The sequence below is a fragment of the Lolium rigidum genome, chromosome 5, assembly GCF_022539505.1.
Source record: "Lolium rigidum isolate FL_2022 chromosome 5, APGP_CSIRO_Lrig_0.1, whole genome shotgun sequence".
Lineage (NCBI taxonomy): Eukaryota > Viridiplantae > Streptophyta > Magnoliopsida > Poales > Poaceae > Lolium > Lolium rigidum.
In genome coordinates, this window is record NC_061512.1 from 21,722,677 (window position 1) to 21,738,545 (window position 15,869).

General features: G+C 47.0%; 2 protein-coding genes across 2 annotated transcripts; both read right to left on the reverse strand.

Annotated features, from left to right (window-relative positions):
- Nucleotides 1-2,685: 2,685 nt before the first annotated feature.
- On the reverse strand, nucleotides 2,686-4,895 carry LOC124655708 (putative F-box/LRR-repeat protein At4g15060). Its single transcript, XM_047194561.1, has 3 exons — nucleotides 3,927-4,895; nucleotides 3,690-3,824; nucleotides 2,686-3,587 (listed from the first exon to the last, which is right to left on the reverse strand). The coding sequence occupies exons 1-3, from the start codon at nucleotides 4,893-4,895 to the stop codon at nucleotides 3,186-3,188; spliced, it is 1,506 nt and encodes a 501-aa protein (XP_047050517.1). The 3' UTR covers nucleotides 2,686-3,185.
- A 2,281-nt stretch (nucleotides 4,896-7,176) lies between these two features.
- Nucleotides 7,177-10,455, reverse strand: LOC124653795 (protein lin-54-like). The gene is made up of 6 exons (XM_047192861.1): nucleotides 10,214-10,455; nucleotides 10,023-10,088; nucleotides 9,067-9,217; nucleotides 8,884-8,976; nucleotides 8,749-8,812; nucleotides 7,177-7,941 (listed from the first exon to the last, which is right to left on the reverse strand). Exons 1-6 carry the CDS (start codon nucleotides 10,453-10,455, stop codon nucleotides 7,346-7,348), a joined length of 1,212 nt encoding a protein of 403 aa, XP_047048817.1. The 3' UTR covers nucleotides 7,177-7,345.
- Between the last annotated feature and the right edge of the window lie 5,414 nt (nucleotides 10,456-15,869).

A 15,869-nucleotide genomic window follows, 5' to 3' on the forward strand; every position in this document is an offset into this window, starting at 1 on the left:
GTTTTTACATCAGAATTTTTTGTGGGGCTGCTGTATGGGGGGGCACATGCTCAATGCAGCTCGGACCAAGATTGCAGTTCAAGGTTTAATCATTGAGCACTGGGAAAAATCACAGTTGAACCGCCGGGCATATGAACCCGCCGCATCGACGGTTGCCATGGACGCAAGATTCTGACTCGAAGCAGGACCACTTACCGTATTTGCTATAATCTTAATGTATGAAACGCGTATCTAAACAGATGAACAGGAACGAGGAGATGGTCCAGGGCAGACATCAACTGATTGTCGGCTGATCAGGACCGAGGGACCATCTGCAGTTTACTGTGTAACGGGAATTAATGTCTAGTTTTTACCGTGCTGGCCTTTTCAAGGAGAAGGGGTGAGCACAGCGATCACACGAGGTGCACATAACTCGATCTCTTTACTTCCCGCTTCCTTGTCCCACGAGGTGCACATAACGCTGTTGTGCAGATGATTGGGTCAGAACGTACAGGCGTGGCGAATAGGGTCTCATAGCATAAACAAGTTGGTCGCCAAGCCAAAACGATTTTCTCACTGTATCTCCCTCCCAGCGGCTCTAGACTCCAGCCAAAACTATGGCCGACGACGAGCTCCTCCAAGTGCAGGCGGAGCTGCGGAGCCACGTCTTCGCGCGCACACCAAGTCCATGGCCTTTCTGTGCGCCAGTTGAGCTCGGCAACCCAACGCCGTCCACCTCTGCCGTGGCTCCGCCATGGTGCCCAACCTCTCGTCGCGCTCTCCCTCCTGCCGTCCAGGACGGCGCCTACCTGCGCCGCCTCTTGCGTCTGCTCGCGCAATCCGGATCAGAGGAGGCTCAGGCGTGATTGGTGCCTCATCGTATCGGTGCCAGAAGCGGGGCAAAGGCCTCTCGTTGTTCGCGCTTGACATGTTGCACTCCATCATCGTGTCCTGTCCATGTCGCTGACGTCGTGGTTCCGCACGGCAACGGCGTGGCGCGAGCCCTGGGTTCGGCGCAACTTTCAACGACTCCATGGCGTGCGTTGGCTGCTTCTTGATGGACCTGGTGGTACGCAGCCATGGCCATGGATGGACTTCCATCGACCATCGCCGGAAAAGCATGGTGGTGGTCCCGCCGCCTGCGATGGACGGTGGACATCGTCCACAAGATGGGTGCCCGCGGTGTAGGAAGACGAATTGCTCGTGCCCGCCCTCCAGCTGGAAGAAGAAGCTGCTCTGTGTGCCATGCGTGACGGCGAGGAGGCGGTGCTCGTTTCTTGGAAGAGAAGTCGGCCATAGCGAGGATGCACAGGTAGTTGCGCCCTTGCATGGTGCAGATGCCGACCATGGCGGAGGCGGACACGCCTGACGATGAGGTGTTGTCCAGCAGCGACAGTGTCGCACACAAGCAGGCGCCGGCATGTATGCGCAGTAAAACTGCGAAGAAATGGTCCCGGCCAGCATAATCAACATGTACTGACAATACCACGTCAGACTGCGGTCAACGAAAGGGACATGCATGTCTGCTCTTTGTACGGGGACGACGTATATGATTGTGTATTCACCGATTCGAACTGTGAGAAAAATGACCATGTTGCAGGCCCACCACTCCCTCAGGCGCCAATGGGAGGACGAGTTCAGGCCGGTGCATGTGCCGCCCGGTTCTGAAACTCCACTCTCTTGAGCACTGCCATTAAACTGTACAATCAATGGTTCTTGCATTCACAAATAGATGTCACGCTCAGAAGAAAGACATGCAGAGGATACATGAACCTAGTAGCATGAAAAACTTCATGCGTAGCTAGAGATAATGATGAACTTATTATCGCTGCTACCAGGTGAAATAACAGGGTCATGTTAAAGCAAAATCTATAACGCTGAGCTTGACCAGCCTCTGTTGTTCGAACAACTTGCAAAAGCCAACCATGGAACACCATGAACGGGCTTGTTCAGTGGCGAAGGACGAAAACAACGGTAGGGCGAACCTTGAATGATGCAAATACCAAAATAATTCTAAAATAGTTCAAACACAATTTTTGAGTATACGAAAAATAAAAATATATTTAATTGTAAGTAGAATCTAAAAACACATACCAATAATGTCAACTCAATGGTAAAGCTTTACCTCTTTAAAAATATCTAGTGTATTTAAACAATCAAGATGTTCGATTATCTCTCGTTCGATTGGTAACTCGATCTTAATTATATTTATTGCCAAAAAATTACTTTCAATTATTGATGCCGCCCATGGATAAATCAAGGTCATCTTAAAGAAGTGATAATAAGGTCAGAGAAAGTATAATGTGTCTTTTATATCTAGAAATCTTCAAAGTCTAAAATTCTATGAGTATAAATAGTGAATAACTCGAGTTTACCTTATATATACTAAGGTCAGTGAATGATAAATCTTTGTAATGTTACATTGAACTTAGAATATGAGCCTACATTTGGAGGTAAATAGTCTATGTTTTCGGTTTGTAATCGATTTTGCGCAATGTTCACTGAAACAAGCATAACTTTTTCATTCGGAATCCATTTTCGATGTATGACCACTCAAAATTTGCAGAAAAAACACATGCATCAAAGTATATTCACCAACCTTGCCCTACTGGGAGCTTCGCCCTTGGACTTGTTGGGCGTGGCTCAAATCCACGTAAATACGTAATTCAGAACAGTGTGACCCAAAAGCAAAACACGCAAGATAACTACCACAACATAAAGCAGCTGATCATTGCAGAAACTTGGGTTCAGCATTAAGAAACCATAAATCAGAGGGATGGAGAGGCACAGCAACCTACTCCTATAAACATCAATACATTGGTTTACTAATTGGCTCCACTGCCGTAAAAGTTTACAATGTTCCAACCTCGGCATTACATCATCAGCAGGCAACAAAATTGACACACAAATTATACATTCCACAGACGCTGACGGCGAATGAAACAGGGCAAGGAACTTGCTTGGTCATGCAATTGGGCAAGGGGGCTTGTTGCACCACGGGTAATACCTTGATCTGACGAGTTTCATACACCAAATGTAGTGACACCAAAACTCAGAACCACCAATTTGGGTACGCTTATCTTCATTTTCTCATCAAATAAGTCTCCATCGGCACAGGTTAGTTTCAACAGAACTAGCATCATGAATAGCATGTTTAACTGCCATAAGGTTCCAAAAACTTAACCAAGCTACAAACGTGAGAACTACTAACAGTTACCACAAAGCATAAAGTTGGTATCTGCTATTGGAGGCTGGGTCCTTTCAAAGGGATCAGCTGGATCCAAATCATGGACACTAGGATCCAAAGAGATATAGCGATACGACCAATCTGATGTGAAACGAAGCCGTGCTCCTCTTGAGGCCCTGCTATCCACCTGAAGCATCTCACGTTGTTGTGCAAAAAACGCCTCATTGTAATCTTTGTCATGAACCTCAAAGGTCATTAACTCTAGCACTCTAGCATTTAGTAGAAAGAATGTGGCGAAATCAACATGTGACTTGATGCCCCGATAATGCCGGCAAACAACTGTCTTCAGACGGATGTCGAGAGATCTTATAAGATTCTGGTGTTTACGACGCCACAAGTTGGTTTTCCCTGGTCCATCTGACTGAAAATGAACATAGACAAATAAAAACCAATCATTTAGGAACAGTAAATAGATCAAACGAGTAATGAATACTACGAACAAACATCACAGATGAATTGTCACCTGAAGGTACAGCTTTTCCAAAGACGGGAAGCATCTCATCAAGTCAATAACAACATCCAGACTAAGAGCTTTCATATCAACAGCTAAAATCTTGACAGTGCGCACCGTTGTTGTGAAGCTATGAACACGCAATTCCTTCATGAAACATGGAAGATAACATTAGGCCAAATATAAGTGCAGGTGCTAGGTAATCCATCAGCGCAAAGAAATGCAGACTAGTGGAAAGGGCACAGCTACCTGAATAACTGTGGAGTCAAACACGAGCCTGGAACTAGAACCAGAAGAAAGGTAGCCTAAGGTCTCCAATTTAGGCGCAGAGATTACCGATATATGCAGGAAATAACATAAACCAAGTTGGAGCAATCTTTTTAGAGAAGGGGCATTCTCAATAACAAGTTCCGGAAATTCGAGCCCTGTCTGATAGCTAAAACCTCTCACGCCTATGCTTCGAAGGCTACTGGAGTTGATTCGGACACAACGGAAGCCGGTGCTATCATGAATCAGCAAGCACTCCAGAGCAGGGCAAGCAGCAAGCAGGGTGTGTAGCGAGGTTTCGGAGATGCTGACCCGGTTAAGCGCGAGCTTCTGAAGCTTGGGGAAGAGAAGCGCTTGGACGGTGCTGTCGGTAAGGTGGCACTCTCCGATGGTGGCAACACGGAGGGTGTCAGAGAAGCGGAAGGCAGCCGCCGGCAGTGGCTGCGGCGTTGCCGGTGGAAATAGTAAGTAAAACGTGTAGCTGCACAGCTCAAGCTCCTGGAGGTTGTCCAGGGCGGGGGACCGGAGCCAGGCTTCGGCTCGGTCGCCGTGGAGATGGTACACGGGCGCGCAGAAGCGGCGGCCGGGGCCCTGGTGGACGGCGAGGATGCGCGATATGATGGCGTCGCGGGCATGCCTGTCGAATAGGTAAGGAGTGCAGTGGAGGTTGAGGGGGGCGGAGCGCCAGAGGCGGCGCCACCGGGAGGCGAGGACCTGGGTGCGCGCGCCTTCCTTGGTGGGGAGGAGGGAGATGATTTCCCCGAGGACGGCGTCGGGGAGGTCGCTGATTCGGTCGCTGCCGCCTCCTTCCGCTCCGGGCAGCGGCGGCGGCGGCGGCACCTGGTCCCCCGCCGTAGGTCCCGGACCGCGCCCTTCTGAAGCCGCCCCAACCTCGGGCGAGCCGAGCTCAGCGGACTTCCTCTTCCTCGAGCATCGGCCGGCCACCTCCATCTCGGATCTGAACAGATTTTGAAATTTTGTTCTCCAATTTTTCTTTTTAAGTTAGATATTGAAAAAGAAAAATATTAACAAAAGAAACAGCAAAAAAAGAAAAAAACGTACCTACTACTAATGGGCCGCGGCCCAATCAACCGGCCTGGTCGGTGGGGTGTGCGGTGGCCCGTACACACCGACCAGGTCGGTGTACAGCACTCCCCCTAGGGTCTGTCTGGGGCGGCGTTGCTGGAGCGGAGACGAGGTCGAGGACCAGCACAAAGTGATGAAACCAAATGGTAGCCCAGCCCGGACCAGTACTGTAGCATGCTCCAGGAACGTTACTGGGTCCCGCATGTCAGAAGAGCTTCACTCTGCTTCGTCTCTTTCGCCAATTGATCACCAATGTTTCGGATTTGGCTGCTTGCTTGGCTACCGCTTTTTAATTTTGTCCATTTATCAAAAATAAAATTTTAAAAATAAAGGATAAACTAGTTGAAAAAGATAGTTCTACATATGCAACTTAGAAAGCTGGAGTGCAATCCCCTATAGTACAGATATTTCAGATAACCGAAGAAAGGACTGAAAATGTTAGATTATAAGGTGAGAAAGAGAAAGAGATGAGCTACAAATCTATATGTAACTATTATTCAATTCTGTCTTTATTGCACAAACAACTAAGCCTTACATGTCTTTTGCATAAAACGTCAACTATAGGTGTAATCTGTTGCATAAATGTTAAAATATGGGATTATACTGCTTAACAACAAATCCGACGGTTAGGATGTACATGCCAGTGATGATGTGGCGTCCATGTGTCATGAACTAGACTCTTTTTCAAGCATTTTAAAATATATGAAAAATCTGAACAAGTTTAAAGAAATTTAGATCTTCCGTGTGAAATATTTATCCTTGTTTGTAAGATTCCGCCAAAATTTGGTGACACGTGGATGCCACATCATCACTGTCATGTGGGTCCTGACCATCAGATTTGTTGTCAAACAGTTTAGTCCTAGATTCGGACCTTTGTGCAACAGATTGCATGTGTAGTTAGTGGTTTATGCAAAAGACACATAAATTGAGTAGTTTGTCAAAACAGATAATAATAGTGAGTGGTTTGTGCAATTTCATCCTCCAATTTTATCATGCTAGCAATGATGTACTGGGAAAACTCTTTGCATAGCAAGAGATTATTTGCGTATCCATGCATGTCACAATTTGTCTTCATTCTCCTATCTCAGCTGAATGCTAAAGACCTTCACAATTTTGTCTCTAAACACAAGAAAACAAAATGGATACCACAAACTTGACCAATACTATCAACCAGGTCACGCTCATTTAAAAAAAGAAGTGAAGTGATTGGATGGTGTTGTTGGAGAGGTTGCATCCTCCGATAATGACAACGCGGGGGGGGTGGTCCAAAAGCGAAGCATGGATGCCGACAACATATGGTGTTGGTCGTACCATACATTGGTGTACCATACACCGAGCTCTTGTAGGCTATCCAAGGTGGGGGAGCGGAACCAGGTGTCCATGGCCGCTCTGTCTACCCCCTCCATACAGGTGGCCGATGCAGAAACATCGGCCATGGCTTTGGTGGGAGGAAAGGATGTGTGATACAACACAAGCGAAGTCATCCTCACACTTGACGAGGCGACATCAATCGAGGTTAAGAGGGGCGGAACGTCAGAGGTGGCGCATCGGGACGCCAGTTGGTGTGGTCGCATGCCTTGCTGGGGAGCAAGGAGATGATGTCGCCAAGGACATCGTCGGGGAGGTTGCTCATGCGGTCTATACCTCCTCCATCATCATCGTCCCCGAGCAACACCAATCTGCTCCTCTTCGGACTAGGACTCCCGTCATCATCTCCATGGAGCATCGGCGAGGCTAGGGTTTGCCTCAATCAAAGGGGCCCATTGTTCTGGGAGCCAGCCGAGCAAAGAAGGCGGAGCAGCGGAGATGTGTGGGGTGGCCGGCGGTGATTCGATGAGGGTTGTTGTGGCACTGGAAGAGGGGAGCTCTCGAACCAACTATTTTGCTCTAATAACCCGCAAAGAAAAATCTGCTCTATTAAAGATGCCTGATAATAGATGATATTTGGTTACAAGTTACAAGTCAATCTGATCACAAAATACAAAACTAGCTTTCTGAGTTCTGACATAGACTAGAACTGACTTGATCTTCAAAACATAGCCTGAAGAGATGGGAAACATAGGTGTATTTCCAGGCCACATGTGAACCTTGAACAAATGGCATGGTAAACTTAATTTCTAGCTCGAGATCACTATGAACATATTGCTGCTAAACACAATGGGCATCAATATAGCTTCACCATAAATAAATCAGTCAAGTGCTAGATACATCAATAATAAATCATAACAAGACTAGCCATATATCTACAGTACAATCACATACTTATTTTAGGTTGTACGCCGGAGAAAAATCGCTGTGGTGCTACTATCTCTCTACTACACAAGGCTCCTCATCTTGCGCTTCAGCCACATGGTCCGGATATCTACACTCAGCGAGAGGAAAATCTCCCGGCTGCTCGCGTCCAAGAAGACGTCCGGTGCGAGCGATTTCTCGACCGGTGACAGCTCCGCCATGCCATTCATCACCTCGATGCACCGCGTGATGCTGTACCTGTTGTCAACATGGCTCTCCGGCTGCTTGCTGTTGTTCTCCCTATGAAACTTGGAGTGGTCAGTGTGCCCATCCATGACGTCAGATGTCCCGTCCTCACTGGGCCTCCTCGAGAACCGCCATTGCTCTCCCCGTGATTCCTCAGCAGGCCTCCTGGAGAGCGGCCATGACTCTGGCCGCACCTGGGTCAGCGGTTTCGGGTACAGGTGCCCGTTCATAGTATGAACTTCCACGCCCACCAGAGTATCCTGTTGGAATGAAGACTCTCTGGATACTGGAGATGGGGGGATAGGTGACAGTGGGCGATTCATGTAATAATCATCTTCATCGTCATCATCATCACTTGAGTCAAGTTCTGTTCCATTCCTTTCATTAGCTGCAGGTGCGGTAAGAATACTTCGACTATCCATAATAACACCAACTGCAGAACATGAACGGAAAATGTTGATTTTAAATACAGATTTAAAGGAATACTTGAGATTAAGTCATCATCACAATCAGGGGGGTAGCAAGCATCAGAAAGAACAAATCCAAAATATTGTGCCAAACATCTTTAAGAAAATAAGTATTAGGATAGAACCCATCAAGCAAATTCCATTATATCAAAAAATAATATGCAGCATAAAGCAAGCTATTCTAGAGGGTCCTGAAACCAGAAAGCATTCCAGGGTACCTGTAACCAGATCACCTACCCACTTCGACTCATTGAAGTCAAAAGAACACCACTTAACTCTTAACACCATATATTCAGAGTTTTTTTTTTTTGCAAGGATACTGAGAGGGTTGTCAATGCTGCCATATGTCTATAACTGGACGCATAATCTAAATAATCGACTGTTTTCCTGCTAAACATCTATTTATCCCATTTAGTCACTGAAATACAGTTTATTTCTACTAATCTATCTAGGCAAAGTTGAGCAAGTTATTTTGGGATGGAAGGAGTATTACTAACATAACTAATTTATAATATTGTGTACTGCTGTCCACAATATGTACCATATAGGCACATATTTGCAAGTAGACTATAATGTAGAGCATAGCTGGTAAAAGAAAAAAAAAAACAATGTATGTCTTTTTCAATTAATTTTAAACGATTGGGGCAAAAAAATGTTTTCCGGCCAATTAAAAATATAAACAAGGATACGTAAATGTCTTTTCACAACATTGACTTTAACATTGCAATTCAGTAGTTCGCTAATTCCAAGAGTTCACACCAGTTTAACCTTACCTTTTCTTCCATACGGGTTTTTACAATCATCACATTTACAGTTGATGGAGCATCCTGCTCCTCCCTTCAAATACAGAAGAAACTTGTCACGGGCTGAGACAAGAGAAAACTAACAGGATAGAGTTGGATACAAACCTGATAGCAGTCACAGTATTTCTTAAGACAGCTTGACTTTTTGCACGTGCATTTTCTTCTAAAAATGTCCATTGGAGATCTTATAAGTTGTTCCTAGAGAGAATAAAAATAGCAGGACCATCATAAACAGAACGAGAAAATAGTTAGGGCATTTACAGGGTCGTGTTTGAACAAGATTTATACCGCTGTATCTTGGCCAACCTCTGCTGGTCGAACAACCTGCAAAGGCAAGCCTGGTGCATTCCGTGGAACGCCATGAACAGGCTTGTTGTAACATGGCTCACATCCACATAATTCAGAGCAATGTGATCCCGAAGCAAAACACACACAGTAACTGCCACAACATAAAGCGACTGATCATTACAAACAAAATGAAAATTGAATTTGGCAGTAAGAAATCAGAAATCAGGTTGTGTGCAGCATGAGCATGGTTAGGCAGGTAGGGTGTATGTCTGGGTGTGTAGGGTGGGTTGGGATGGCTGGGTTCACCGATGCGTTGCAGAAAATCAGCGTTACCCCCTGTTTTCTATGCACCACTATCCCCTGCCCAAATTTGGTTCCCTCCGTGGGCAGTGCTGGGTACTTGGGTAGCATTAGGATTACATGGCACTAATATGCTGGCTATCTACAACTCGACCGGAAATCACAACCAATCTGCTCATCTGAATTGTGATTCAAGTGTGTGCCATTGCAGTAGTAATAAGTATAGGTGAACGATTTCCCCTCACTACTTTCACCATAGAACACTCAAGAACTCAACACGTTGAAATAAAGTTCTGGGCTTGTTTCAGCAGAAAAAAATAGTTCCATGCATGTTTCAAATAGAGCTGGTAAACATGCTCAAATAGACTTGCACAATTATGATAGCAAGGCAGTCTCAAATTCACTACATTGGGTTTTCTTTCCATCGTACAACTGAAAAGTTCGGCTACCGAATCTAGAGTTGCTACAAAACAGCAGCAGACTCATTGCCGATGTAAAACTCACTCAGTGCTTAATCAAAATGGCAACCGCATCCAAGACAATTAGACGCTGTAGTGGAAATTCAATTGGCTCATCTCTAAATTCTCGCCTTGTACAATGAGGTACACGCAGCATTCGCCATTTAACGAGACAGTGGAAAACGAGCGTGCACTTACAGCTTGAGGCACCTGGACTTCTTGCAGCTGCACGTCCTGCACCCGTCAGCGTCGTCCGCCCTCCGCCTGACAAACACACGCACAAAAAGGTGTTAATCGGGGGGAAATACCAAGCACGCAACGAAACACAATAGGAAATCGGGGCCAAAGCCAAAACTTTGCCGGGAAGGGGAAAAGGGGGGGTCACCGACTTTTTCTTCCTGTCGGAGTTCCCGTTGGCCTCCGCCGGCGGCGACACGGCCGTCCACACCGCGGCGGGTGGGGGTAGGGGTACGGAGGCGGGCGCCGCGGCTTCGGTGGCTGGGGCGGCCGGGGTTGGGAGGGCCGGAGGCGGGGGAGGGGCGGGGGCGGGGACGGGGTCGTCGGGGGGAGCCTCCGATCCGGACGGCTCGAGCGGGGGCGGAGGGTTCGGGGGCTCCTCCTCGGCGGGCATCGGGATGGGCGACGGCGGCCGCCCGATCGGCGCCGGAGGTGGGAGCGGCGGCGGTGGATTCGCCGTGGTGGCGGTCGAGGGGAGAGGAGAGAGGGTGGAGGAGTGCACGAGGCGGAGTGGGATTGGAGAGCGAGAGGCGAGAAGAGGGTGGATCGGACGGCGCGTGGACTGCTTTACGATTCGGGACAGGGACGGTGGAGGGTCCAGATCGGTGGGTCCTCTTTTGCTCTCGATTTGCTTCTGATTAAAAAATTCTTCAGGAGAATCGAAGGCGATTTACACAGGAATAACTCTTTGTTGCAACTATAGCACAGACTGACCCTCTGGTCAAACTATTTCACCCATCTAACTTTTCTGTGTGGCGTTCCGCACATCGGCGCCACACCTCACTGTGTGACGCCCGTGCCGGCGGCGCCACTCTCCCAGCCGACGTGGCGCCCTCGACACTGAGCTGTGCGCCGATCTGACGTGGCAGGATGGCGCCGCTCCCATCGGCGCCACACATCCACTTATAATTGGCCAAAACATACTTCTCCTAGGACTTAGCCGTCTTGGCGAGGTTGTATGTGTGGCGCCGATGCCACGGGCGCCACACTTCACAGTGTAGCGCCGATGCCACGGACACCACACAAACAGCTCATCAAAATGGCTAAGGACTGATACGCGTGAGGCACATGTCTGTTGGGAACCCCAAGAGGAAGGTGATGTCTACGGGAGCTTCTATTCTTGTAGACAGTGTTGGGCCTCCAAGAGCAGAGGTTTGTAGAACAGCAGCAAGTTTCCCTTAAGTGGATCACCCAAGGTTTATCGATCTCAGAGAGGAAGAGGTCAAAGATATCCCTCTCATGCAACCCTGCAACCACAAAGCAAGAAGTCTCTTGTGTCCCCAACACACCTAATAGGTGCACTAGTTCGGCGAAGAGATAGTAAAATACAGGTGGTATGAATAAGTATGAGCACTAGTAACAGCGCCAGAAAAGTGCTTTGCCCAGGACTGGCGTGTGGTTGATGGTGGTAATATTGCAGGCAGTACAGGTACAGTAAAACAGTAAACAAGCAGCGATAGCAGTATTTAGGAACAAGGCCTAGGGATCATACTTTCACTAGTGGACACTCTCAACATTGATCACATAAATAAATAGATAGATGCTAGACTCTACACCCTTTTGTTGGATGATGAACACCACTAGCGTGTAGGATTACACGAACCCTCAATGCCGGAGTTAACAAGCTCCACAATATTCGATGTTCATGTTTAAATAACCTTAGAGTGCATGACGAGATCAACATAACCAAACCAAGTACTAACATAGCATGCACGCTCGTCACCTTCACACTACGAAAGGAGGCATAGATCACATCAATACCATCATAGCAATAGTTAACTTCATAATCTACAAGAGATCACAATCATAGCCTACGCCAAGTACTAACACGATGCACACCTTGTCACCATTACACCGTGCGGGAGGAATAAACTACTTTAATAACATCACTAGAGTAGCACACCAGATAAATTGTGATACAAAACACATTGCAATCATAAAGAGATATAAATAAGCACCTCACTATGCCATTCATAACAGTTGAATAAGTATTCAGTGAAATATAGCCTAAGAGACCCACACGGTGCACACACTTTGTCACCTTTACACACATGGGGCAAGGAGTCTCCAGGAGATCACATAAGTAAAATCCACTTGACTAGCATAATGACATCTAGATTACAAGCATCATCATATGAATCTCAATCATGTAAGGCAGCTCATGAGATTATTGTATTGAAGTACATAGGGAGAGAGGTGAACCACATAGCTACCGGTACAGCCCCGAGCCTCGATGGAGAACTACTCCCTCCTCATGGGAGACAGCAGCGTTGATGGAGATGGCGGTGGTGTCGATGGAGAAACCTTCGGGGCACTCCCCGTCCCGGCGGCGTGCCGGAACAGAGACTCCTGTCCCCCAGATCTTGGCTTCGCGATGGCGGCGGCTCTGGATGGTTTCTCGTACCGTGGCTTTTCCGTCTCGAGGTTTTAGGTCGAGGGGGCTTAAATAGGCGAAGAGGCGGAGTCGGAGGGTCGAAGAGGCGGTGAGAGGGTAAGGCGGCGCGGCCAGGGTCTGGGCCGCGCCGGCCTACCTCCTGGGCCCACCAGGGCTCCCCTCTGGCGACTCTCGGGTGTTCTGGAAGCTTCGTGGAAAAATAGGATGCTGGGCGTTGATTTCGTCCGATTCAGAGAATATTTCCTTACTAGGATTTACGAAACCAAAAACGATGAAAACGAGAAGCGGCCCTTCGGCATCTCGTCAATAGGTTAGTTCCGGAAAACGCATAATAATGACATAAAGTATGCATAAAACATGTAGATATCATCAATAATGTGGCATGGAACATAAGAAATTATCGATACGTCGGAGACGTATCAGCATCCCCAAGCTTAGTTTACGCTCGTCCGAAGCGAGGTAAGCGATAACAAAGATAATTTACTGGAGTGACATGCCATCATAACCTTGATCATACTATTGTAAGCACATGTAATGAATGCAGCGATCAAAGCAATGGTAAATGACATGAGTAAACAAATAAATCATATAGCAAAGACTTTTCATGAATAGTACTTCAAGACAAGCATCAATAAATCTTGCATAAGAGTTAACTCGTAAAGCAATAATTCATAGTAAAGGCATTGAAACAACATAAAGGAAGATGAAGTTTCAGCGGTTGCTTTCAACTTGTAACATGTGTATCTCATGGATATTGTCAACATAGAGTAATATAACAAGTGCAATATGCAAGTATGTAGGAATCAATGCACAGTTCACACAAGTGCTTGCTTCCTGAGATAGAGAGAAATAGGTGAACTGACTCAACATAAAAGTAAAAGAAAGGCCCTTCGCAGAGGGAAGCATTGATTGCTATATTTGTGCTAGAGCTTTGGTTTTGAAAACATATAGAGAGCATAAAAGTAAAGTTTTGAGAGGTGTTTGTTGTTGTCAACGAATGGTAGTGGGCACTCTAACCCCCTTGCCAGACAAACCTTCAAAGAGCGGCTCCCATTTTATTTTTATTTTTGGGTGGCACTCCTTCCAACCTTTCTTTCACAAACCATGGCTAACCGAATCCTCGGGTGCCCGCTAACAATCTCATACCATGAAGGAGTGCCTTTTTATTTTAGTTTTATTATGATGACACTCCTCCCCACCTTTGCTTTCTCAAGCCATGGCTAACCGAATCCTTCGGATGCCGTCCAACAATCACATACCATGGAGGAGTGTCTATTTTTATTAATTAATTTGGGACTGGGAATCCCATTGCCGCTCTTTTTGCAAAATTATTGGATAAGCGGATGAAGCCACTAGTCCATTGGTGAAAGTTGCCCAACAAGATTGAAAGATAAACACCACATACTTCCTCATGAGCTATAAAACATTGACACAAATCAGAGGTGATAAATTTTGAATTGTTTAAAGGTAGCACTCAAGCAATTTACTTTGGGATGGCGGAGAAATACCATGTAGTAGGTAGATATGGTGGACACAAATGGCATAGTGGTTGGCTCAAGAATTTGGATGCATGAGAAGTATTCCCTCTCAATACAAGGTTTAGGCTAGCAAGGCTATTTGAAACAAACACAAGGATGAACCGGTGCAGCAAAACTCACATAAAAGACATATTGTAAACATTATAAGACTCTACACCGTCTTCCCTGTTATTCAAACTCAATACTAGAAATTATCTAGACCTTAGAGAGACCAATTATGCAAACCAAATTTTAGCATGCTCTATGTATTTCTTCATTAATAGGTGCAAAGTATATGATGCAAGAGCTTAAACATGTGTTATCACCAGATTTTGGCCAGATCAGGAGATGGGCCGTAAGGGAGATGGGCTTGGAAGATTACACATGGAAGATCTCTGAAGCGGCCTTGCACGAAGAGTTTGGGCTAGATTGCCCGTGTATACGTAATATAGTAGATCGCATCTTAGATTAAAAGATAGAGTTTTACCCGTGCACGGTTAGGTGCACGCCTAAGTTAGAAAGTCCCCTGGACTATAAATATGTATCTAGGGTTTATGAAATAAACAACAACCATCATTCAACACAAATCAATCTAGGCGCATCGCCAACTCCTTCGTCTCGAGGGTTTCTTCCGGGTAAGCATCATGCTGCCTAGATCGCATCTTGCGATCTAGGCAGTACAAGTTTATTCGTTACCATGCGTTGCTCGTACTGAAGCCTTTTTGATGGCGAGCAACGTAGTTATCTTAGATGTGTTAGGGCTAGCATTGTTCTTCGTATCATATGCTATCGTAGTGCAACCCTTATACATCTAGCCGCCCTTACACCTATCTTAGGTGTAGGGGCGGCACCCGCTTGATCATTATTTAGTAGATCCGATCCGTTACGGTTGCTCCTTGTTCTTCAAGGATTAGTTTAATATACGCAATAGTTAGGCCTTACAAAGGGTTGGAGGATCCGGCGACGCGTAGGGTGTAGTTTGCTAGCCCTATACGGGATGTTCCGGGGATCAACCTCGTGTTGGTTTTTAGGCCTTGTCTAGGATCGGCTTACGATCACCGTACGTGACCGCGAGGCCCAATCGTGAGTAGGATGATCCGATTATGCGGTGAAAACCCTAAATCGTCGTAGATCGCTTTAGCTTTATCTTGATCAAGCAGGACCACCATATATTCGTACACCTCGTACGAATCATGGGTGGATCGGCTCCTTGAGCCGATTCACGGGATAACTCGGAGCCGATCGAGGCTCGTATTTAATGTTTACGTGTATGCCATGCGAGGAAACTAAGCGAGCATCTCCATCACCTTCCCGACCGGGTATAGGTCAGGTGGCACGCCCTTGCACCAGCATCGGACGTGCGTGCCGGAGGCTTTGCGGGCCGTCGCTCAGAGGGACCAGGGCCAGCCGCAGCCCTAAGTTGTTCCCGGCTCTACTGTGTTGCCCATCGTTACTCGCCGGTGGGTTTCTGACCGCAACACATTCTGGCACGCCCGGTGGGACAATCTTCGACATCAACCACATCGCCATCTACATCTGAGATGGCGGACGGCACTCCAGTCACGTACGAGGATCGGCCGAGCGAGCTCAAGAAGAAGTATGACGAGGTCAAAGCTATCCTCGAGGCCGACCTCATCGGCTCTTTTCACAGAACCCGTTCACATGGCATCAGGTGGAAAGGGTTCTCGCCTGATGGTGCGCTCGATGGAATAGACCTGTCCGCTACGTCAGAAGAACGCACCAGGTCCCTTCGTCAGGAGATTAACTACATGGTGGCTCACTCGCTGCACCGCCACTCTGAGAACTTGGTGAACACTTTGGAGCGTGTCGCTCTTCGGGTGATCCAGGAGATCATGAGGCACCAGTACTCTCCGTCAGGACCACCTCTCGGGACAC